Genomic DNA, 26256 nt, shown 5'->3' with positions numbered 1-26256 from the left:
AAGAACAGCAAATAAAGCCTAAACCCAGCAGGAGAAGAGAAATAATAAAGATCAGAGCAGAAATCAATGAAATAGAAACCAAAAGAACAGTAGAACAGATCAACGAAACTAGGAGCTGGTTCTTTGAAAGAATTAACAAGATTGATAAGCCCCTGGCCAGACTTATCAAAAAGAAAAGAGAAATGACCCAAATCAACAAAATCATGAATGAAAGAGGAGAAATCACAACCAACACCAAAGAAATACAAACAATTATAAGAACATATTATGAGCAACTCTATGCCAGCAAATTAGATAACCTGGAAGTAATGGATGCATTCCTAGAGATGTATCAACTACCAAAACTGAACCAGGAAGAAATAGAAAACCTGAACAGACCTATAACCACTAAGGAAATAGAAGCAGTCATCAAAAATCTCCCAAAACACAAAAGCCCAGGGCCAGATGGCTTCCCAGGGGAATTCTACCAAACATTTCAAGAAGAATTAATACCTATCCTTCTGAAACTGTTCCAAAAAATAGAAATGGAAGGAAAACTTCCAAACTCATTTTATGAGGCCAGCATTACCTTGATCCCAAAACCAGACAAAGACCCCATCAAAAAGGAGAATTACAGACCAATATCCCTGATGAACATGGATGCAAAAATTCTCACCAAAATACTAGCCAATAGGATCCAACAGTACATTAAAAGGATTATTCACCACGACCAAGTCGGATTTATCCCTGGGCTGCAAGGTTGGTTCAACATCCGCAAATCAATCAACGTGATACAATACATTAACAAAAGAAAGAACAAGAATCATATGATCCTCTCAATAGATGCAGAAAAAGCATTTGACAAAGTACAGCATCCTTTCTTGATCAAAACTCTTCAGAGTATAGGGATAGAGGGTACATACCTCAATATCATAAAAGCCATCTATGAAAAACCTACAGCGAATATCATTCTCAATGGGGAAAACCTGAGAGCTTTCCCCCTAAGGTCAGGAACGCGGCAGGGATGTCCACTATCACCACTGCTATTCAACATAGTATTGGAAGTCCTAGCCACAGCAATCAGACAACAAAAAGAAATCAAAGGCATCCAAATTGGCAAAGAAGAAGTCAAACTCTCACTCTTTGCAGATGATATGATACTTTATGTGGAAAATCCCAAAGACTCCACCCCAAAACTGCTAGAACTCATACAGGAATTTAGTAAAGTGGCAGGATATAAAATCAATGCACAGAAGTCAGTGGCATTCCTATACACCAATAACAAGTCAGAAGAAAGAGAAATTAAGGAGTCGATCCCATTTACATTTGCACCCAAAACCATAAGATACCTAGGAATAAATCTAACCAAAGAGGCAAAGGATCTGTACTCAGAAAACTATAAAATACTCATGAAAGAAACTGAGGAAGACACAAAGAAATGGAAAAACGTTCCATGCTCATGGATTGGAAGAACAAATATTGTGAAGATGTCAATCCTACCTCGAGCAATCTACACATTCAATGCAATCCCCATCAAAATACCATCCACTTTCTTCAAAGAAATGGAACAAATAATCCTAAAATTTGTATGGAACCAGAAAAGACCCCGCATAGCCAGAGGAATGTTGAAAAAGAAAAGCAAAGCTGGCGGCATCACAATTCCGGACTTCCAGCTCTACTACAAAGCTGTCATCATCAAGACAGTATGGTATTGGCACAAAAACAGACACATAGATCAATGGAACAGAATAGAGAGCCCAGAAATGGACCCTCAACTATATGGTCAACTAATCTTTGACAAAGCAGGAAAGAATGTCCAATGGAAAAAAGACAGTCTCTTCAACAAATGGTGTTGGGAAAATTGGACAGCCACATGCAGAAGAATGAAACTGGACCATTTCCTTACACCACACACAAAAATAGACTCCAAATGGTTGAAAGACCTCAATGTGAGACAGGAGTCCATCAAAATCCTAAAGGAGAACACAGGCAGCAACCTCTTCGACCTCAGCCGCAGCAACTTCTTCCTAGAAACATCGCCAAAGGCAAGGGAAGCAAGGGCAAAAATGAACTATTGGGACTTCATCAAGATAAAAAGCTTTTGCAAATCAAAGGAAACAGTCAACAAAACCAAAAGACAACTGACAGAATGGGAGAAGATATTTGCAAATGACATATCAGATAAAGGGCTAGTATCCAAAATCTATAAAGAACTCATCAAACTCAACACCAAAAGAACAAAGAATCCAATCAAGAAATGGGCAGAAGACATGAACAGACATTTTTCCAAAGAAGACATCCAAACGGCCAACAGACACATGAAAAAGTGTTCAATATCGCTTGGCATCAGGGAAATCCAAATCAAAACCTCAATGAGATACCACCTCACACCAGTCAGAATGGCTAAAATTAACAAGTCAGGAAATGACAGATGTTGGTGGGGATGCGGAGAAAGGGGAACCCTCCTACACTGTTGGTGGGAATGCAAGCTGGTGCAGCCACTCTGGAAAACAGTATGGAGGTCCCTCAAAAAGTTGAAAATAGAGCTACCATATGATCCAGCAATTGCACTCCTGGGTATTTACCCCAAAGATACAAAAGTAGGAACCCGAAAGGGTACGTGCACCCCGATGTTTATAGCAGCAATGTCCACAATAGCCAAACTGTGGAAAGAGCCAAGATGTCCATCAACAGATGAATGGATAAAGAAGATGTGGTATATATACACAATGGAATATTATGCGGCCATCAAAAGGAATGAGATCTTGCCATTTGCAACGACGTGGATGGAACTGGAGGGTGTTATGCTGAGCAAAATAAGTCAAACAGAGAAAGACATGTATCATATGACCTCACTGATATGAGGAATTCTTAATCTCAGGAAACAAACTGAGGGTTGCTGGAGTGGGGGGTGGGGTGGGAGGGATGGGGTGACTGGGTGATGGACACTGGGGAGGGTATGTGTTCTGGTAAGCGCTGTGAATTGTGCAAGACTGTTGAATCTCAGATCTGTACCTCTGAAACAAATAATGCAATATATGTTAAGAAAGAAAAAAAGAAGAAGAAGAATGTAGCAGGAGAGGAAGAATGAAGGGGGGGAAATCGGAGGGGGAGAAGAACCATGAGAGACGATGGACTCTGAAAAACAAACTGAGGGTTCTAGAGGGGAGGGGGGTGGGAGGATGGGTTAGCCTGGTGATGGGTATTGAGGAGGGCACGTTCTGCATGGAGCACTGGGTGTTATGCACAAACAATGAATCATGGAACACTATATCTAAAACTAATGATGTAATGTATGGGGATTAACATAACAATAAAAAAATTTTTAAAAATTAATTAATTAATTAATTAATTAATAATTTCATAAAGATAATCCAGGCCCAGGTGACTTTCAAGAGAAATTGTGCCAGATATTTAAGAGGAAATAATGATAATCTCTCTCAAGCCCTTTCAGAGTTTAGACAAAAAGGAAAACCTATCTACTTGTTTTATGAGGCTAACATAAGTCTGATGCCAAGATCAAAATCCTTTCTGCATATGGATGTAAAAATTCTAAATAAAAATATCAGCAAATTGAAGACAGAGATTCAAAAAAATGCAATAACCAAATATGTTCATCCTAGGAATGCAAGGTTGGTTTAACATTGTAAAATAATCAATGTAATTCACCACTTAACAGAAAAAAAGAGAAAAACCATATAATTATCTCAATAGATACAGAAAAATTCATTGATAAAATAAACATGCACTCAGGGGAAAAAATCTCAGCAAATTAAGAAGTGAACTTTATTAATCTGACGAAAGCTATCTACAAAAAAACCAAAAAACCACATCTAACATATTTAGTGGTAAAATATTGAATATTTTCTCTCTAAGATGCTAATGTAATTCTGCAGAAGAAAAGCTGTTTGTTTGTTTATTTATTTTAACATGTGATGCTGGACCTATTATGTATCCATATGGGGATAAAAAAAACCTCACAAACTTAACTCTTACCTTAGGCCATAGACAAAAATTAAAGATGGCTCATAAGTATGTGTCAAAATTAAAAGCACAAAAGTGTTAAAATATTCAAACTTTTACAAGAAAACATAGGAGAATATTCTTCTGACCTTGGGGTAGCCAAAGATTTTTTTTAAAGATTTTATTTATTTATTTGAGAGAGAGAGTGAGAGAGAGTGAGAGCACGAGAAGGGGGAGGGGCAGAGGGAGAAGGAGAAGCAGGCTCCCCACTTAGCAGGGAGCCTGATGAAGGGCTCGATCCCAGGACTCCAAGATCATGACCTGGGCCGAAGGCAGACACTTAACACACACTTAACACCACCCAGGTGCCCCCAAGATTTTTTTTTTTTAATAAACTCTACCTTCCACATGGGGCTCGAACTCATGACCCTGAGATCAAGAATTGTAGACTCTCCCAACTGAGCCAGCCAGGCACCCCAAAGATTTCTTATATAAGATACAAAAGACGATAAAAGAATAAAAACATAATTGGACTTAATTGAAATTAAGATCTTTTGTTTGTTAGAATTATCAATGTGAGAGTAAAGGGGCAAGTCACAATCTAAAATAATACTTTAGCTAGCTAGCTAGCTAGCTGGCTAGCTATCCATCCATCTGACAAAAGGGTTATATCCAGAATGTATAAAGAACTCATACAAATCAAAAAAGACCGAAAAAAAAAAAAAAACAAACCCACCCACAAACAATTAAAAGAACGGGCAAAGATTTGAACAAATACCACACAAAAGAGAATATCCGAGTAGCCAATCAGCATACGAAGACATGGTCAACATTATTATTCATCAGAAGAATGCAAATTAAAAACACAAGTTATTATTATACATCCATCAGGAAGTCTGAGATATAAAAGCATAAAAACACTGAGAATTGAGAAGGATATGGAGAAGGTGGAACTCTCATACAATTGCTGGTGGAAGTGTAACTAGAAATCTATTAAGCAGTATCTATTAAAGTTACTCTATGACTCAGCAATTCTACTTTAGGTATACGACCAAGAGAAATGAGTATATATATCTAATGAAGGACATGTTCAAGAATGTTCATAAGCAGCTGTATTTATTGCAGTAAAAAACTAGAAACAACTCAAACGTCCATCAGCAGGAGAATGGATTACTAATCTATAGTATATTCATATAATGGAATATAAAACAATAACAAAAGGGGTGTCTGGGTGGCTCAGTCAGTTGAGTGTCTGACTCTTGGTTTCAGCTCAGGTCATGATCTCAGAGTCATGAAATAGAGCCCTAAGTTGGTCTCAGAGCTCAGCAGGGAGTCTGCTTGTCCCTCTCCCTCCCCTTCTGTCCCCCACCAAACTGTGTACACATGAGCTCTCTCTCTCTCTCAAATAAATATTTTAATTAAAAAAATAAAACAATAACAAAAAAGAATAAACTACTGATACATACAACAAGGATGAATCCCACAAATATACTGAGCAAAGGAAGACATCAAAAAACTGTTTGATTTCATTTATATTCAATTCAAGAACAGGCAGGGAAAATGAATTGGGGTGTTGATGGAAGTCAGAAGAGTCATTATCCCTGGGATGGGTAGGTGAAGTGGTAAGAAAGAACTTTCTGAGGGTGGTTACTCAGATGTATACCTATGTAAAAAAGTTATTGAGCTGTACACTTCAGATTTATACATTTTCCTATCTAATTATATATATATTAGACATAATTTAAAATATGCTATACTTTAATAACAAGATGAAAATTTAAAAATTAGTCACATTTTCCCAATCAGATTGGCAAAGATTAAATAGTATTGATAGCCATCTGAGGAAAAATAGACTATTGTATCCTGTCAAGGGGAGTGCAAAATGGTATACATTTTGAAGGACAATTTAGCAATATACATCTAAATTTTATAGTTCATACCCTTGGGACGCCTGGGTGGCTCAGTCAGTTAAGCATCTGCCTTCTGCTCAGGTCGTGATCCCGGAGTCCTGGGATTGGGTCCTACGTCGGGCTCCTTGCTCGGCAGGGAGTCTGCTTCTGCCTCTGCTTCTGCTGCTCCCCCTGCTTGTGCTCTCTCTCTCTTGCTCTGAAAAATAAATAAATAAAATCTTTAAATAATAATAAATAAATAAATAAATAAATAAATAAAATTTATACCCTTTAACTCAGCAATTTCACTTTTAGCCATTTACCTTAGTGAAATATTCACACAAATACTCAAAGGTATATGTGTGAAGATAGTCACAGAGTCATTATTTATGAAATAAAAAGGTTGGAGAAAAAAAAAGCCCTGTCCATTCATAAGAGAACAATTAGATAAATTTTTTAAGTTCATGAAATGTCTTATATCCATTAAAAAGTATGAGGAATATCTACATATTTTCACCTGCTAGAAACGAGACTACAAAGTGGGTAAACAAAATGGGAAAACTCAGGTGTCTAGCCTCCATTCTACCACATATCCAGTCACTTATACACTCATTAACTGAGTTTCTTTATTTGTAAAATGGAGTTAACAATATTGCACTTCCTTGTCCATCTCACAGGTGAGGATCAGATGTAAGAAGCCCTTTGAAAAACAGAAAGCATTATAAATGTGCAAAGTATTTTTCTTGAAAAACGTTCTTTCATTAACCAAAACTTTGTGTTTATCTTAAATCACCACTCAGTCCACATTTCTTTTCCCTATCATGCTCTTAAACCAGTGTTTCTCAAAGTGTGGGCAGCAGACAAATCTCTATCAAAGTGGATGTGGAGAAGTTATCAAAATAATTGAGCTCAGACCCAAATCTACCAAAATTTTGGAACTACTGAGTTAGATGGATATAGGCATTAAGTCAACCTTTCCCCGTTCCTTAAGAAGAGTCTGGGCTAAATCCCATTAATGGTAGCAGGCCATCAGGTTTAGCTTTGATCTGTCTTGGCTTATGCTTTGCTCTCACGGCAGACATCAAATGGGCTGGTAAAATAGTACAAATGGTGCCCCCATTTACTCAATCCCAACAGGAGCCAAAGAACATTCAATGACAAGAACGATGTGATTGCCACTTTGTAGACAAACATGAACCCAGTTTAGCTTGAAGGACTGTAGCTGTTGGGAAACACCATCTCCTGGGCAGCTGCTTTGGCTACTGTCCCCAATTAACTTAGCAGAGTCTCAAAAATAGAAGGCAGCTTCTGTTCTGTTATATAATAAACAGTTCTTTATTTGAAATGACAATATTTACTTTTCCTATAGTGAACTCCGGCAGTCTACTAGGCAGTGGGCAAACAGCAGAAATGCCTGAAATGGAAACTGGAGAAAGCAGTTTAGCTAGTACAGTTTACTCTTTCTACTTGGCCAACGAGTAATGAGAAGATTCCCTTCATGTTTCTCTCACATTTTATCTACTTTGTACAGGACCATGGATTCCAAGTGACTTTGTTACCACCATTTGTATCTTTCCTGTTTTGGCAACTCTCGAAACACCCAAAACAAATGTCAGGTAGTGAGTTCTCCTTTACTCAAGTGTTTAAGCAGAGTTGGGGTCGTCCCATCAAAAACGTTTTTTGAGGGATTCTACATCAAGTGTCAGGTTCAACTGATGAACAAAGGGTCTGGTGTCTATGTTTCCATGATCTCATTTTCAAATGATCTTTAAAGGAGAAAAGTAATAAATTATGATTGTTAACCTTTTCCAATAGTTAATCCCCCTCTTATAAGCAAGAAGCCATGATTTATGTGGTTGTGTTATTTATTATAAAACTCTTCTATACCTTCATAAGCAACAAATGACCACTATTTGAAGTGTAGACAACCACTTTTCGTTTCCTCCTAAATTTTATTTTCCATTCCTTGTATTATAGTGTGCCAACTCTCCAGAACATCTTCATTTCTTGCAGATCTTAAGGGATCGGAGCCCATTTACACTATTACACTATTCTAAAGGGGTCATGCACACTGAGAGATGTTTAAAAAAGCCTTTTGGTTTTTCAAGTGGCATTCGGGAGACAATAGTGACTCCTTGTTCTCTGTCACACTCCTAGGCGCTGTTCTTTGGCCAATGAGATTTGCTTTATTTTTGTGACTGGTGCTTAGGTTTTCCTCAAAAATTTTTCCTTCCTGTCTCATTCTCCTGGTCTGTTGTCACTTCTCTGCTAACACATTCAGCAGAAGCAATCTCTTAAAGAGGACAATTTCTATCTAATTACTAGCTAGAAATTACTAGCTAAAATAGATAGAAATTTCTACCTGATTACCAGCGGATTTTATTTTTTAATTTTTTTAATTAAAAAAAATTTTTTTAAAGATTTTATTTATTTATTTGACAGAGAGAGAGATAGCGAGAGCAGGAACACAAGCAGGGGGAGTGGAAGAGGGAGAAGCAGGCTTATTACGGAGCAGGGAGCCCAATGTGGGGCTCCATCCCAGGACCCTGGGATCATGACCTGAGCCAAAGGCAGACGCTTAACGGCTGAGCCACCCAGGCGCCCCTAATTTTTAAAAATTCTTTAAAAAATTCCTTTATTTATTTGACAGAGAGAGAGAGACAGTGTAAAAGCAGGGGGAGCGTGGCTGGCAGAGTGAGAGGGAGAAGCAGGCTTCCCAAGGAGCAGGGAGCCTGATATGGGGCTCGATCCCAGGACCCTGGGATCATGACCCGAGCCAAAGGCAGACGCTTAACCGACTGAGCCACCCAGGCACCCCACATTTTAATGCCGACGAAATTCTTCAGAAACCCAAAGATCCTCCCCACCAGCAAAAACCTAAAGTTCCTCTTTTGATATTATACAGAGAAGAGTAAATTCTGGTTAGATCAAAATTTGGAGTTTAAACTTTATTCCTGCTGATAAAACCTTCATTTTTTAAATACTCCTACCTCAGGCAGAGTGAATGTTTATCCTCAAAGAATAGCCCATTAATCAGTTGCATTAAAATCACCCAGGGTGCTTGTTAAAATGCAGATTCCAGGGTTTCACTTTAAACCTAAGGAATCAGAACCTCTGGGGGTAGGGTTCAGTAAGCTGAATTTTTACAAGTGCGTCAGGTAATTTGCTTGCCCACTAAGTTTGTGAAACACTGCCCTTAAGATTAACTAAATCCTTAATTTTCTGGAATTTCTAATATTTTCCTAAATAAGCCAAAGAAAAAAAAGATAAGCATTGAAAGTACAAGCCAATCTTGTCACAGAATATGTATTCTATTGTAACCCTGTTTATGAACACTTAATAGTTTCTCTGTGGGACAGTTAAGCTGTAGTAATTACCTCATGGTTCTGTAATCTGTATGTCTCCTCCCACATGACATTTATACCAACTAAGACTATTGCGTATTTCCAGACAGGATGGAAGAACTACCTGGCCCATGTGGACTGATGCCACTTCATGTTACATTTTCTTTTTCTTGATAACTTAAAGACACTTATGAAATTTCTCACAAGTCTGGAATCTGAATTTTAGAGTCTAACTTAAGGAGAATAATATTTTATAAGGACTCACTAAATCTAAATCACTTTAATCATTGAGCTGTTTCTGGAAAATTGCTTTTTAAATAAACTGGGAAGGAACTGAGATTCATAGCTCTTACCCTCACACTGCCTCTAAATTATAATTCCATGGGCAAATTATACAACCTCTCTGCCATATTTTTATAATAGGGATAATTACTCTTTGTAATAAGGATATTATCTCCCAAAGTTCTGAGAACATGAGTGAGATCAGGCTTGTAAAATGTTAAAGTTTCTTGAGTGAGGGATCCCATAAAAAGTGTAAATTATTAGTTTTTCTTTTATAGGCCTTTAATGAGTTATTGACCTGTCAATGATGAACCTGCCTCTTGAAATATTTCACTTCTTTTTTTTCAGGCTAACTGAGTGACATAATCAGCTCTTAAATTTTCCTGGAGTACTACTTTTAGAAGCTTTAAAATTTAGTCAAAAAACCCCCAAACAAACAGAAAAAGCAATATTACCTCCCTCCCAAACACACATGCATTCCCTAAGACTATCTAGTGTTTACATCTTTATCTTGACTTTCTATCGACTTGATTGATTGAACTTAATAAACCATTTGGGCCATCAAAGCCTCAAGTGCTTTGGGTTAGCTGAAGTATTACAAAGTCCACTAGCTTATTAGCAGTAAACCCTAATGTAGGAAAGTGATTAGAAATAAATTATTTACTTGTTGTCATTCTTGGTTATGAAATCATTCTACTCATCTATAGTTTCAGTTGCTAGTTTGTGGATTGTTCTTTTAAATTTTTGCTCATCCAAAATTAAAGATTTTTGAGAACCTAACTAGAAACAAAGCAAAACTAACACTTACCTGCATATCACAATCATTAAATTCTTTAGTAATGTTCCGGAACCTTATTTGGCTCAAGAGGATGTTTGAAGATAGTTCTAATGTTTTCAATTTGCAGAGTGGGAGAAGAAATTTCTAAAAATTGAGTCTACTATCTGATCCTGATTACCATACATAGTTGTCTTATATTTTAAAGTTTATTTTATGAGGACAAAGGGTTCCGGGCTGGCTCAGTCAGTTAGAGCATGTGACTCTTGATCTTGGGGGTCCTGAGTTTGAGCCCCACCTTGGGTGTAGAGTTTACTTTTTAAAAAAGTTTATTTTATAAGGATAAAATATATAAGTTTTATGCAAAGGAAGAAAAAAACTGAAAAACTGAAAAACAACCCAAATCTGGGATCTATGATAAACAGACTAATTGGATTGACAGATATAAAGAAAAGTAAGTGAGGAATGCATGTGATGGTGTGGTAAGGTTGCTCCTCTTGGACAGTGGGCCCATGTGGAGAAAAAGTTTCTGGAACTGAGTCACTATTGAGAAGTTCCTTGCAGAGTTACATGAAAGAAAAATATTTATATCCATCTTGACAGTGGCACAAAGAGATCTGGGTATAGTTCAGTGGCTTGGGTTTGGTTGACTTCACCTCTTGAACAAATCTGAGGATTAAACATTCACAAATGTTCCTAATATTTTCTGAACAAGGAAGTAAGATATTAGCACTTTTTTTTTCAGTGCTGTATCTACCATTATAGCATCTGTCAGTTAGCCTTAACTTTAAGCCTTATGGAAGAACCAATGCATTCTGATTTGAGAGTTTCCCCCACATGGTAAAAATAAAATGTGGAATTTCAGTAACTGGCATGAAAAATTTTGGTAGTACCCAGGAAGTTTTCAGAAACTAGAGCTTTTACATAATATGGAAGTTTTAATGTTTTGAAGGTTCAGTAAATTATGTAGTGCGTAAGAGTGAAGTCTAAATTACCCACTCGGAAGAGTAACCCTATAGCACACATGTCTGGATCCATGTATGCAGATGGACAGATACACTTCATTTCTCCTGGGAAGTTGAGTTCTAAAAGCTATCACTCAGAACAGACGGTTTTATGATTACATAAAAACAAAAGGAAAGATGACAGAGTCGTTATAAAAATGAAAGTCCTTTTGGAGTATTAACAGCTGAGAACATTACAACTTGAAGATGTGAAAAAAAATCAACTTAAAACTACAAATTAAAAAAACAACAACAACAAAACTTGTGCAGAAGGTTCGAAGCATATGGACACCCACCCAGTTTGTGAGGAGGGCAATGGGAGCCCCAGACTTTAGCTTATTAAAGATGACCTTTCCCCTCTCTAAAATTTCAAAGCTGACGTTTCAAGTGCAGAGCAGACTGTGTGCCATATGTAACATGACCTCAGCTCCACTCTGCCCGAGCACTGATGCCATCACTAATGAGAGGTGAAAGGTCCTTTTCTTGCAGCTTTTTCAGAAACCCACCAACTCTTGCCTGTGAAGTAAGACTCCTCCCTCCCTCCCTCACCATCCCCTTGATTTCAAGAGAACTGCATTTAATACACAGCCTCAAAACACTTTTATTACCGGTCGATTTGCTTATAGCCACAGCCAAATGGCAGGATGTACAATCATATGCAGAAGAAAATATTTATTTTGACTCAGAAGGCAAAGGGATTAAGAGAACATTGTATTAACCTTGCCTTTCATCTATGTTTTAAAGGGAAATTCTCCAGAGGCGTCTATTGAAGTTCTATTTTTTTTATAAAGACTATCAAAGACTTTTAGGAGGCCAGGTGTGTGTTTATCTGAGGGGAGGGGAGAAAGGGAAGAAACTGTATTGGGGGAAAAGGCAGCTTCACAAGGCTGCTTCAGACTGCAAAGATGTATGTGCAGAAATCTGTTACAGGCATTCCTAACCAGCCAGCTCCCCCCACCCCCACCCTTTTTTTCCTGCTGCTTGGAAACAAAATAGCTTTTTTTCCAAGCAGGTTGTTATCATATTCATGGCATGGTCAATTTCCGTTTGCCAAGAAAATATTTAAGCTGATCAAAGAAATTAGAAAATCGGATGAATAGAAACAGACGTTCCCGCAAGAGAAGTGTTTCTCAATGTGAAGAGGCAGGCGGATTGCAGCCAGGCCACCCAGTTACTCCTAGGAAATTGCTGTCTTGCCAAAGGCGGAACTTCAGGGCCACCTAAATTCTACTGGAAGGGCTATGGAAGAGTCTCTACTCCTCAAGAAATTCACATGGAGACTGGAGCTTGAGACTCTCTGGTGACGGACGTGTAAGGAGAGGTTCGGTTCTGGTCATCTATGTAAAAACCAGGAGGGCCTTTTACTACATCTGTTAATACAGAGGGACCTTTCAAGACAGAAGATGAGGGACTTTGGGATCCTTTTGGTTTGCTTCGCCTTCTTTATTACGAGCACGGAAAGACAAGAACACATTTTCCTTTGTAGATGGCAGAGGAGAAGTATGTACTTTTGGAATGGAGGGATAGCAGTTTCTCCTGAATTCATATAAATTCAGTTTTTAGATTTGTGGGTTTGGGTGGGGAATGGTTGACAGCAGTTGTCTTCGGGACCCTCTGGTCTCTGAGTGTGCGCCCCGGCTAACTGGTGACGGTAAATAAGAGGGTCTTCTCTTCGTTGTTCCTGGGCAAGGCGCGGCCAAACCAGGTGAGGCCACTTGCTGCGAGGCTTCGATTTGAAGATTGGTTGGCGTCCGGGTTTCCTTCTGGAGAACTCACGAAACCGAAAAGCCGGCCCCGCTCCGGGCAAGGGAATCCGGATTCGCTCCGCTCCCTGCTCGCCTCGGGGAAATTGGGGCACCTCAATCGTCAGTGAAGCGAGACCGACCCTACCCAACACCTCCAGTTCTCTGAGGAAGAAAGCGAGGGAAGGATGGCCCTGGAGGAAGGCAACTGTGGGGAAAGCTAAAGGAACCCAGGGAAGATCCCTTTCCTGCGAGTCCGGCTCGGGGCTACTCGGCGCTGGCAAGGCCACCACAGGCCAGGCGGTTCCCGGGCGGTGGGCCGAGAATCCGCCGGGCCAACTAGCCCCTCCCCCCGCGCGCCCCTCACCCCCGGGACTCAGCCGGCAGATTTTCTTTTCTTTTTTGTTTCAGTTCCTGCCGACCAGCCCGGGGATCCTTTGCCAGGAAGACAGCGCCCTCTCTCTCCTGCGGCCGCGCCCGCCGCGCCTGGACCCCCTCCCTGCTCCGCTGACCTCCGCGCGCCTGCTTTTTGCCCCTGCCCTCCTCAGCCCGGTCCCCTCCTTCACGGCCCCGCGAATAATCGCCTCGGGGAACAACCCACGACAGCGGCGGGGTCCGAGGCCTGCGCTTGGCGGGGCAGGAGCGCCCGACCTCTGGCTGCAGCTCTGGGCGGAGCTGTCCCCGGCGCAGACGCGGCGCCCGAGAGCTCTCGCGTGGCCCCAGGGAGGGGTTCCGGGCGCAGGCGGTGGGACCGGAGGGAGGCCTAGCTCCCCCGCCTAGGGACTGCCCGCGGGCGGGCGGGGCTGCGAGCTCTCTTCCGCGCGCGCGCGCGCGCACGCGGCGACTTGGACGCGCGCGCGCACCTGGCAGAGTGGCTTATCCGGGTCCGCAAGATCCGCCGGCCAAAAGTGGACCTGGATCTGCAAGCCGGGTGATGGGAGGGTGGCGAGTGAACTTGAGTGGAGGCAAGGAAAGTTCTTATAGCCTTGTTCCAAGCCCTAAACGCGTCCCTCGCGGTCTGCCAGCTCTGGAAGCCTCACCCTGCGGGCTTGCAGAAGGGCACAGCCGCGGTGTTAGAAAAGTTGTTGCAAAATCCAAACCCAGGCGGGTGGGCGAGACGCGCGGAGGGGCATGAGTGGGCATCTTCCCAGCACGCTCCACCCAGTATTTCTTTCCACACAGCTCAGAGGACTAGCGCTTCAGACAAATGCCGCTCGGCCCATTCAGAGCGGAGGCTGTCAAGCTTCTGTCCGCAAACATCTGGATCCTTTAGAACCCAATGTACTCGTGTGAGACTGCAAAAACATTTCCTATGGCGTGGATTTGCACCGACACAGGTACAGGCCTGAAGTACTTTCACACACCTCCCCCCAAACTCTCCTTGTGCCTGGGAGCCACAGGGGTAGTTCCCCTCGAGCTGACCCGGCTCCAGAGCGCAAGCAGCTCTCAGAAATGCACTAATTGAGTCGCAAACCACCGGCCGCCCTAACAAAGCGATCCATCTCGGCAGCTCAGCGCCCAATTTGTCCACAGCACTTTCTTCCGCAATTCAGAAGCATTATCTTGTTTTTAGAAGTATCGCGGCAGAAACGTGGCAATTATCCCCTGGGCTCGGGTTACGCTAAATGGCTTTAGGCTGAGAAATGGAAGAATACAAATGCCGAGAACGTGCTGATCGCCTCGCTGCGGGGCCTGGACCAGGGTAGGGTAAGCTAGGGAGATTTCGTAGGGGTGGGGAGAAGGAGGTCTAGCGCAAGTTCTAACTCTTGGTTGTCTCTCCCAATGGCATCAGCCAAAAAGAAGTGTCGGGCCTTTGTCCCTAGTGATTAAAGATTCTGAGCGATGGACCCTCGGAGGTTGAAAGAGAAGAGGGTCATATCCTGGCATGACCGGGCCTCGGCAGAGTTTCAGGCACTACTGGAGTAAGGAAGGGAAGAGACGTCGAGGGTCAGCGAGAAAAGATGGATAAAACTCCTGTTCCTCTTAGGTACAAGTACGCTAAAATTGGGGAGGAGGGAATTGCACTGGGAGAAAATAACTACGAGCAAAGAGAGTCGGCTCTGACGAATGGGGAGAGGCTTTCACTGCTGAACGAGGGTCAGGCCTGGCCTGGGAGCCCAGGCAGACGCTGCATTTTGGGAACCCGCGGGAACTGCAGAGGCCCAGAGACCACGAAGCATCGCCATTATCAGGAGAAGGAAAAAAAAGAAGAAGAAAAAAAAAGCTTGTAAGAATCTTCATCTCTGTCCGCCAGGGTGAGTTTGGGCCTGGAAAATGGGAAGAAAAGAAAAAAGAGAGTAGCAAAAGGCGTTCGGGTGCGGCGCCGGGTGTGCAGACGCCTTTGCTAGCCCCAGCCGCCCAGCCCACAGTGGTAGCCACGCTGTGCGCGTGTCTCTTTCTCGTTCTGCTCAAACCAGCCCCCACATCTTGAAGTAATCAGCAGCCGAGAAGGGACTCGTCCCCCTGGCATCTCAGGTTAAAGGAGGAGGTCCAGGAAAATGTGGTAGAGCCATTACAAGAAACCCGAGCCGCAGTCATCAGGGACTCCAATTGCCATCGCATTAGGATTGATTAGAGACCAGCAGTACCGTAATGACCCGGAAAGAGGGGCAGCCAGGGATTATTAATATCAGAATGTGCCGGGGAAGTGGGGTGGGAGGGGGCTGAGGGGAGGGAGGGAAGAGTAAAGTGGGGAGGGAGAAGTTTTAAGTTACTAGGATTTATATATAAGTGCAGGCTTACCTGAAGAAACTGGATAGTCACTGAATCACGCAAACAATAAATCTAATTGCATCTTAAATTTCAAGAAGCCTGATTTTGGGGGGGGTGGGGGAGGAGTAAAACCATCGTGAAAACCAGGCCAACATCTTAGTTTTTATGAACATGTAGTTATATAAAATTGTAAGAATCTAAGGGAAAAGATGGGATGGGGGTGCTGGATGTACACTTTCCTTACTAGGGGGCCTCTTATAAAAGGATTTGGGGAGTGCAGTTTTGGGTCACTTTGGGTCTTCTCTCCAGGGCTAGGGGGTAGTGGAGTAGACATTTTCTGCAGAGTCTGTAGAGGTGTAATAACCCAAATTTTAATTGAAATAGTGATACCTAAGTAGTGGCTTTTGTTTTTTGTTTTGTTTGAGACACCAGTGATCAGGATCCCTAAGAGATGTAGAGAAGAGAGTGGTTTGTCTCCTTCCTTGGACTGTGAGCCAAAACAAATCAGCCCCTGATGGTCTGGGCTGAAACGCAGCTCACTGGATAATTAACTCCATCTTTCCAGTCCACCCTAACTGTTTATTTAGTGTCACCCTGCATTACCGTCACTAGCACTTTCCTCTGAACAGGAGGAGCTGCAGGCTTTCACCTCCCAAAAGGAAATTCTTCTTAGCTTAGACAGATGCGGTATTCAGGATGTACATTAGTTGAGAAAAAAGTTGATTGGAAATTCAGTGGAAGATAAGGACTCTTGAAGATGATTTTTTTTTTGTAAATTTGCCCTAAGATGATATTAATAAAAAGGTGACAAGAGTGTCTTCAATTCTTAATAATGGATTCTTATAACACTCCCCTTCATTTTCTAGAAAGGTGCTTGGCATCTGGTGTCGAGTGGCATCTTCTGGCTCAAATATGGTCATTGGCGAGTCCCTCAGCCACAGCCTTCTCAGAACGCAGCTAAAGGCGGCCCTTTCCGTCCAGGTGGCCAGCCCACCTTCTTCCTCCGCCCTACCCACGGGCTCCCCCACGTTTTGACGACGCCACCGCTCAGCTTAGCTGGTCTCCAGGCTGAGCGCGATGCCCCTGCCCGGACTTCAGTGTTGACTTGCCCCGCGCCAGCACCCTCTGTCTGTGAAACCTCAGGTCCGCGGCAGAAAGATGCAGGCGCCCGGAGCCTGGCGGAAGGGAGGGGACCCGGCCAGAGAGAAATAAAGAGATCCCGATGGTGTGTGTGTGTGTGTGTGTGTGAGAGAGAGAGACAGAGACAGAGACAGAAGGACAGAGAGAAACAGAACAATGAGATTGAGACAGTGAGGGAGAGAGGGTGAGAGAGATAAGAGAATAAATGAGAAATGAGAAACGAGGTTCGCACACAAAATAAACGAGTTTCCTCTTTCAGAATGAAAAGAGAGAAGTTAGAGGGACACACAGAGAGAGACCAGACGTGGGAGGACACACACAAGGGAGGATAAGCTCTCCAAACCCACAGCCCAGCCCTGTCCTCCAATCTGAGTTCCCTCGCAGCGCTGTCTCTCAGTGCTGGTCTTCGTCTCCTTTCCCCGCCCCTGGGACAATGCGGAGCCTGTATTTTCAGGAGCCGCGCGGGGCGGCAGGGTTTTTAGCAGCAAGCGGGGCTAGCAGCCCGCTCTGTTTGTCCAGGTGTGGGCGGGGGGCGCCGGTCTCCTGGCGTCTTGGGCTGGCGCTGGATTTTCTCACCAAGGAAGTGGGAGGCTCTCCTCGCAGCTTCCCGCTTCCAGGAGAAAACTGCCTCTTTCCATACATACATAAATATATTAGGGGAACAGACAAATCTTCATTGTTCAGAAATAAGCCGCGGAGGCCGGCCGGCTCCCCTTGGCCCTGCCGAACGAGGTTGGAAAGGAGGGAGGGAGAGAGGCGGGGGCCGCGCGGATCCGGTGTCACGTTGCAGATTCCCACTAAAGATAACGAAACGTGATCTATTTTTCAGAACAGCAAGTGGATGGGAAAGAGCCTTGACAACACAAAACTCATTTACTAATGGACTGGTTTTGAGTTTCTCTTCTCGGGGTCCGCAAATCTCCCTGCCTGAGTCCTCGGCCTATTCAGACCTCGCCGGGAGCACGGTCCCCCAGGAGGCAGGTGGGCGGCTGCTCCGGCGCCGCGCTGGCCGTCGCAGCCCAGGATCCCAAGGGTCGAGGGCACCCGGAGTTTCCAACCAAGCAGAGGAAAAAGATGAATGTTGTCACTGCAGCCAGGATTTGGGGAGTCTCCGCACTGCCCCAGAACGACGACGCTAATTTATTGAAGGAACACCTCCCGATGCTCTTCCCTTCCAAATATCTGTAGGTAGAGTAGGATCCCCGCTGTAGTTCTTGATGGCGAAGGAATGCCAAGAAAGCGGGCCGGGAGCCCCAAAGCATCTCTCTCCAAGCCAGAAGGGAAGCAAGTGGGTTCCACACAGAGGTTTTTAAACCAAGGCCTTATATATCGACCCAGCCGAGAAACCCCACCAGCAGCTAGTGCATTGGCCTTTTCCAGAAACCGGTTGTGCGCACCCGGCGGTTACCTGCACTGAGGAGGCACAGAAGAGCCGAAACCAGGCGTCGGGCGACGGTCGCCAGCCGCGTTACCCTCGGGAGCCGCCGAGAAGCAGCAAGGGCAGCAGCTATAGTTGCTCGTTCCCTTTAAATCTCCGACGCATCTCTGTTTTTCGTGTGATTTGCATTGACAGCAAAGGTTTTAAGTTACTAGAACAACTCAAACCTTTCTGTGTGCGATTTAAAATGGATCATTTGGTTTATGTGGTTTGTAAATTCACGTCATTTTACCTCTTTTAGTGGTTTTCACTGAAAGGCTCCATTTTGGGAAACCTTATATATCCGAACCAACAATTAACATTTATAACAATTGGTTTCCCTAACCAAGGGATCGAAATAGTAGGTAGGCTCATTGGTACAAAGCGAATAGCACCTCTCCTTTCTAGTCCCGCGATCTATTGGATTAAATGCAAGGAGAAAGGCTGGCCGGCCCGGGCACGGCCTCTGAGGACTAGCACCACATCTCATCATCGCGGTGCCGGCAATCGCGGCACCCACGCGGTCATCTCCCCAGTTGTCGCCAACGTCTCTCACGTCCTTGTTCCTTTTGAAGAAAGATGAAAAGAAGTGGGCAGAGAGGTCTGAGGAAGCAGAAAAAAAAGGTGGTCATATTGGTGTCTAATTGCCGTCTTTCTGCTCCTCGTCATCCCCTGTAAATTTATACCTGCCCTTATTTGTCCAAGCTACGCCTCATTTCCTTATACAAAATTGTTAATTATAAAGTACACCCCATACTCAACTTACCGTTTGTCTTTTAAGAGACGTGGCTGGACTTACAGACCCTCCACCCCCTACACACACATTTTAATTCTGCGCACTTGCTCCAGACTTGAGGGTATTAACTGATTTTTAGAGCGGAGTTTAAGCTTCAGTTCCGGTCCTCATACAGCTGCCATGTCAATAAGGACTATTCCAAGCAGAGAAGTTCCTTCTGGCAGGACACTGCAGCTCCTTAAGACTTCATCTGAAACATCATGAGCACTAAAATAAGACGGCGAGGGAAAATTACCAGACACATGGGCTTGGGCTCAGCCGTGCCAGGCTTCCAGTTTAGAAAGTAAGTCATTGGGCACACCTAATGGTAGGGGCTCTTTTGAAATAATATGCACCAAGAAGAAGAAGGAAGAAAAAAGAAAGAAAAGAAAAAGAAAGAGAGAAAAGAAAAGAAAAATAAGAAAGAAAAGAAAAGAAAATATTATGCACCCATTACATGGATTTTAAAAAAGATAACTCTAAAGGTAATGAAATATCAGCATCTATTTCCAAGGTCTAATTGCATGGGATACTGCAGAATTTTAAGGATGCAAAAATGCATTGTGTGGGAGTTCAGGGGAGAAGCAGCTTCTCTCTACTTGGAACCTCTGGAGAGACAGCCAGGACAGAAGGGTGAAACCCTTCATGAGTTTAAAATGTACATCGCAGGGTGCACTGAACTGGGCACATTATTTTGAAACCATATAAATAATACCAGGGGAAACTTATGCAGTGCTCCTTCTCCCACTTATGTCTTAATACATAAATGGTTCTGTGGAGCTGGGCTCTGGCTAATGTAATCAAAACATATTTGAAGAAGACAAGCAAGTTTAAAGAGCCTAGAGTTTGTTCTTCACATTCACTAAGAGGGTGCATTGAAATCAAAAGCATTTTTGAAGTGTACTTAAAATTCTGTTTTGAACTTATCTAATCAGAGATAAGTATAGTTATAAAGTCACTCTCCTTCTACCATTCTGCTCCCCTTATCTTCCCGCATTGTTCTTATCTGCTGCCAGTCTCAGCTACTGACAATAGATTATCTTTGTTTAGAGACACTAATTGTTTTCAAAATCTTTTTAATAATTGCTTTGGAACAAGGTGTGCAAATGAGGCTTAAGATAATTACAGCTTCATTTGTTTGTACAGTTTTACTAAACATTCTCCACATATACACAAAATAACAGATGATGGGACTGAAATTGCAGGACATCTCTCATTCCCTGGCAGTAAAATAGGCCTGCGTTGCAACCTACACACACACACACACACACACACACGCACGCACACACACACACACACACACACACACACACCTCTTTATTTAATCTTCTTGGAGCCGCTGTCGTCCTGGCTTTGAGGGCAGTGTCCCTCTCAGAGCAGGGCAAGGATTAGGTTACAATCAGATGGCTATTGGAGCCGGACACAGTTTTATTTAATTTACACCCCATCCAGCGCCTTTCGTTCGAGGTTCCCAAAGCATTTTTGCTAATAGCAAGTAAAGCTTCTCGGCATTCCTCAGTAGCAGAGGAATGGAAAACGCAAACGCGCCGATGAGGAAACTGAGTCCAGAAAGCTGCCCGCTTAAACCACAGAACGTTTAGATACCAAATCACAAATGAATCCTCAGAATCTTTATTTGCTCAGCAACAATGCTCTAAACAGCTCTTCGCATGGTCCCAAATAGTCGTGGCCTCTTGAAAATGAGGGAAGCGCTATCCAGCTGGGAATACCTGTGCCCTATGGAGGGCGGTGGGGGCGAAGGAAGAACGGCGGAGGAAATTAGGCTCCTAGAGTTGAAGTCAGCCGGGGAGAAGCCACTCTTCCAGAGGCTGCAGCCCGGAGCCCAGTTCTGATCTTGTATTATTTATCGCGTTCCCTAAGCTATTTATCAATCCATTATTTATTCATTCCAACATTAAGGTAATTAAATATGAGCTCACCGGCAAAGGGCAAGTCTGCAAGGGACAGGGACAGGGGTACGGAGGGAGAGGAGAGGAATTATAAGGTCTGGAGTCATTGATTTGTGCAGAGATGTGCACGGCTGCCCTTAGGTGACACTGGAGAGGGGGCTCACGTTGCAGGGTCCTGACGCGCTCACCCACTCACACCCCCCGCCCCTGGGCAGCGCGGCTCCCTCCTCCCCCCTCTCACCCCTCTTCCCACCTCTCCGGGTCCTTCTCCTCCCACCACTCCCTATCCCGGGCTCCACTGCCGCGCCCTCCCCGCGCGGGGCGGCGCGGCCTCGCTGCCTGGCCCGGCGGCGCGCGGGCTGGCCAGCCCCGGATAGGCGCCGCCCGCAGCCAATCAGCGCGCCGGGGACGCTGCGCGCTTTAAGGCCGCTGCGGGGAGAACAGAAACCAAGTTCCCCGGCAACGAGCAGCATCAACCCGGCGGGAGGCGGGAGGCCGGAGCCAGAGAGGCCCAAAAGGCTGCGGAGTGAGCCGGCCGCTCGGTGTCCAGCGCTCCCCCCGCCTCGTCCTTCTTCCTCGGCCGCCCAGCCCTAAATTTCGACCAGCTTTTTCGCCTACGGAAATCCTAGGGAGGGGGTAGGAGCAGCTGCGCCCCCCTCCCTGCGGCTGCCGCCCCCTGCTTTTTCGGCGCTGCTCCCTGCCGCGTGCGCCCGGGCAGTGCACCTCGGCAGGCCCCAGCCATGTCGATGCTGCCGTCGTTCGGCTTCACGCAGGAGCAAGTGGCGTGCGTGTGCGAAGTTCTGCAGCAAGGCGGGAACCTGGAGCGTCTGGGCAGGTTCCTGTGGTCGCTCCCCGCCTGCGACCACCTGCACAAGAACGAAAGCGTGCTCAAGGCCAAGGCCGTGGTTGCCTTCCACCGCGGGAACTTCCGCGAGCTCTACAAGATCCTGGAGAGCCACCAGTTCTCGCCTCACAACCATCCCAAGCTGCAGCAACTGTGGCTGAAGGCGCACTACGTGGAGGCCGAGAAGCTGCGCGGCCGGCCGCTGGGCGCGGTGGGCAAATACCGAGTGCGCCGAAAATTCCCGCTGCCGCGCACCATCTGGGACGGCGAGGAGACCAGCTACTGCTTCAAGGAGAAGTCACGGGGCGTGCTGCGCGAGTGGTACGCGCACAACCCATACCCCTCGCCTCGTGAGAAGCGGGAGCTGGCCGAGGCCACTGGGCTCACCACCACCCAGGTCAGCAACTGGTTTAAGAACCGGAGGCAAAGAGACCGGGCCGCCGAGGCCAAGGAAAGGTACGCGGCGTGCTTCCCGCTGCTCGGGCGACCCCGGGAAGCCTTCCTTTCCCCTCCGCCCCTTCTCGCCCCTGCTGGCACCCGCCACCGCGTCCTCCCGGCCGGCTGGAGCCCGTCCGCGGGGCGGCGCCCAGGCCTCCGCGGTACTGCAGCGAAAGTTCATGAACTCTGAGATCGCTTGCTAGGGATGGGGAGTCATTTGATTTGAGCGCCCGCGCGTGGGCTTCTTGGGGGTGTGAGTGTCAGGAAATATTGGCGCTAGGTTTGTTTTTCATGCCTCCCTGGTTGGCTGGGGCGACGAGTGGGGGTGGGGGGTGCGGAGTGAGTTTCGAGATCCACTACAGGGGAAGTGTTGATTGGTGTCTCGAGGAAAGGGGTTCGGTGGGGGCTGAGGGTAGCGAACCTCTCTGCTCTTGCTCCCCAGAGGGGTGGAGCTGGCCTGAGACATCTGCTCTGCCCCCACTCCCGCCGCGTTCCGTACTCGCTCTCTCCTGGTAGGCTTTTTGGGCGAGAGGTCGCCGCTTCATTCCGTACTAGCTGTATAAAGGGAGGAGACTTTAAAAAGAAATCCACAGAAAAGAGGGCTTTGGAAGAGTTGGCGCTTCATTATCTGGCGCCTGCTCCTCTCGGGGCTGCCTCGCGCGTGTCCCGCTGCCTCGGCGGGTCCATCTGGCGGTCCGCGCCGCCGGCCCGGATGAGGAAGGGGTCCCCAGTCGCAGACTTCTCTCTGGAGCTCAGAAGGCAATCTTATTTTAACCTGTCTCTGCCTCCGCCCTCGTCGCGCGAACACCCCGGTCCACCTGGCCCCGCTCCATCCGTTTGCTGTGCAGTTTCCGGACGAGGTTCGGAAGAGCGCGGGGAGGCGGCGGCGGCGGCGGCGGCGAGGGCGCTCCGGGAAGCCGAGGAGTTTTGGGGAAACCTGAGCGCCCGGGAGGGCTGGGTTTCCTTTGTTCGCTTCCGAGCCTGGGGGCCGCAGATGTCGCCTCTGCGTTCCCCTCTGGGTGGAAAAGCATGGAGCCTGGATCCTCTCAGCTGCAGTGGCTTTTCTGGGCGAGAGACTGGGAGTGCCGGGGAGAGAAAGAGGGAGCCAGGCAGGCGCTGGGGCCGAGGAGGATGGGCCTGAAGGCGGAAGCGGTCAGGGCTTCGAAATGCTGAAGTTTACCAGCACCGAGCATCCGGACCGACGCCCGGGCATGCCGCACCGGCTCTCGGGCTGAGCGGGGTCTCGAAGTTTCCTCTGCGGGGAAACGGTGCGCTGTTGTGGGTGTCCGACAGGGGGTTTGAGAGGGGGACTGTGAGGGACTCAGGACTGAGCGACTAACACGGAGACAGGGACAATACGGTTCCAGTTAGATTTTAGTTACAAAACGGTCGTCCTATAAGCCAGGCCCGAGGGCCCACTCCCTGCTGAAATCGGAGAGACTGGCTTCGCTCCCTGTGTTTACTCAGGTCACTGGGCTGCTCCGGACACCACTTCCCATGACCTGTCCTGTGCTTCTGAAACCGCAACCTCCGGGCAGGGCCAGGGAAACTCGACGTTTAATTGTTTCCTCAGATGGGAACAGGGCAATTGACTTGATTCACCCTAGACATCTGCGCGTGGGGCTCTGTTTGTCCTCTGATCATTTTCTTTATCACCAACAACTATTTGTTGGAAGACTTTCAAACTTAATTACTTCTAAATGTGGTGCTGGTTGAGAGGTATTTAAAAATAACTGCTTGAACAAAATTTTTAAAGTAATTTCTGTGTTTCAAATAAGTCCTACTGATCTCGCTTTCTAAAATCTGGAAGAGGAAAGGACCTGGCTCCCCACAAGCTCTGTCCGTAGTTCCCCATTTCTCCAGACTCCTCTGCCTCCTTACTTCCCCCAGGACCCTTGGGAGTGGGTGGGAGGGCACAGCTCCTCCATTCGGGTATATGACTGATTGCACAATGGCCCTTTCCTTCTTCCAGCTCCCCTCCTTCCACTCACACTTTTTTTAACCTACTTTTTTTTTTTTTTAACCATATGGTGTTGTCCTCTATTTCTTAGGGAGAACACCGAAAACAATAACTCCTCCTCCAACAAGCAGAATCAACTCTCTCCTCTGGAAGGGGGCAAGCCGCTCATGTCCAGCTCAGAAGAAGAATTCTCACCTCCCCAAAGTCCAGACCAGAACTCGGTACTTCTGCTGCAGGGCAATATGGGCCACGCCAGGAGCTCAAACTATTCTCTCCCTGGCTTAACCTCCTCGCAGCCCAGCCACAGCCTGCAAGCCCACCAACATCAGCTCCAGGACTCCCTGCTGGGCCCCCTCACCTCCAGTCTGGTGGACTTGGGGTCTTAAGTGGGGAGGGGCTGGGCCTGGAAGCAGTGACTAGGGACACCTGTAAATAGAAATCAGGAACATTTTTGCAGCTTGTTTCTGGGGTTCTCTGCATATAAAGGAATGGTGAACTTTCACAAATATCTTTTTAAAACTCAAAACCAACAGCAATCTCAAGCTTAGTTGCCTTCTTCTCTCCGACTCTTGCATTTCCCATCCCAGTGCAGAGATCAGGAAAAAAAAAAAAAAAAACCCAAACAAACAAAAGCACCCAGTCACCCAGTCTTGGTTCTGGGCAATCCATGTGCCAGCTTCAGTAGCCTTTCTTTTTTTTTCAGTGAATGGGAATTACAAATCAACTGGATTTTAAATATTTCCTTTTAATTTATTTATGGAAAAGTCTTTTTGGGAAGAGGAAAAGGAAATGAAGAAAGAGAGAGAGAAGTCAAAATTGTGAAAATAAGAGCCTCCAGCCAGGAGGAACTGGTTGCATTCTTAAGGTGAATAGAAAAAATATGATCTTATAACTTTTTGATGGGGAAAATTAAGTTTACATTTTTCATTATTTAGTGTTAAACACTTTTATGTAGATTAAAATGAAAGAACAGTATTAGGGGGAAAAAAAAGTGCCTAAACGTCTTAATGCTCTCTGTGTAAGGCAGTTAGAAATAGCAGTGACCATTAGTAATACAACTATTTTTGTCAAATTTGGTGGGGTTTTTGGTTGTTGTTTGTTTTCTTGGGTTTTTTTAATGGCAAACTTTAAAAATGTACCAATGTGAAAAAAACACTTTCCTGAATGCCATTACTTCTCATGCCCTTGAAGCTTTCATATCTGTAGCCTACTCCTGTTAAGGGTTTCTTTTGTTCCTAGTTTCTAGCCTGCAAAAATATACGACAAATCTGGCAACCTGGTATTTGTTACTAAAACAGCATGTGTTTTCAGGTTTCTTTTCTATTGTACCTAAACCAGTCTAAATTAAAACTTAGTAGAACACCAGGAGTATGATTCTGTTTCTGAAAGGTGAGTTGTGTATTGCTGTCATTGGCCTCCCCCTCTTTTTTTTGAAGTTTTCTTGCTTTCTTACTTAATGGTGGTTGTGAATTGCAGGGTACTTTGAAGGCCACCACCTGAGCCAGGAGTGGTGACTGAGTTGATTATGTGACAGAAAAAGAGTGAAGTTAGCTTTGGGGTATTTATTTTTTTATTATTTAGATATGAAGTTTTGTTTACCACTAGCTCTTCTCCACAGCGTTCATATGTTAAATCAGCTCTTTTGTATTAATGAGTTTATGACAAGACTGTGAAAGTAAAATAATTTATCTGCTTGGAAAGAAAAGGGGGGGCACTTGAACAAGGATAACAACATTGTGAATTAATCTGTATAAATAGAAAGCAGACCAGTAGGACCAGAGCTCTTTGCACTGCTGCCGGATAGTGTCCAGAAAAATCCCAGTAATCATGTAGGCTCCATATTATTTTTGCCTGGGGCAAAAATGATGTATCTTTGTATTTAGCTTTTAAAATTAGTGAAACAAATGGCATTATTTATTAAAATTCTACTCAGGATAACAGGACTGGCTTGCTTGTGCTTTGTAAAAATATTGCTCCCCAGAGAGAGTCTATTTATTTTCTGACATGACAGTTTCATAATTTTGATTTTTCCTCATCCATGTCACTATTAATATATTCATTTTTTTTCTTACTCTTTCCTAT

At 45.1% G+C, this 26256-nt stretch overlaps 1 protein-coding gene across 1 annotated transcript; it reads left to right on the top strand.

Annotated features, from left to right (window-relative positions):
- Nucleotides 1-21416: 21416 nt before the first annotated feature.
- Nucleotides 21417-24879, top strand: SIX1 (SIX homeobox 1). The gene is made up of 2 exons (XM_032404612.1): nucleotides 21417-22232; nucleotides 24266-24879. Exons 1-2 carry the CDS (start codon nucleotides 21673-21675, stop codon nucleotides 24558-24560), a joined length of 855 nt encoding a protein of 284 aa, XP_032260503.1. The 5' UTR covers nucleotides 21417-21672; the 3' UTR covers nucleotides 24561-24879.
- The last annotated feature ends 1377 nt before the right edge of the window (nucleotides 24880-26256 follow it).

The sequence above is a fragment of the Phoca vitulina genome, unplaced genomic scaffold (assembly GCF_004348235.1).
Source record: "Phoca vitulina isolate PV1807 unplaced genomic scaffold, GSC_HSeal_1.0 scaffold7, whole genome shotgun sequence".
NCBI lineage: Eukaryota > Metazoa > Chordata > Mammalia > Carnivora > Phocidae > Phoca > Phoca vitulina.
The sequence above is the reverse complement of the archived record's forward strand: the minus strand, read 5'-3'. Positions and strand labels throughout refer to the sequence as shown.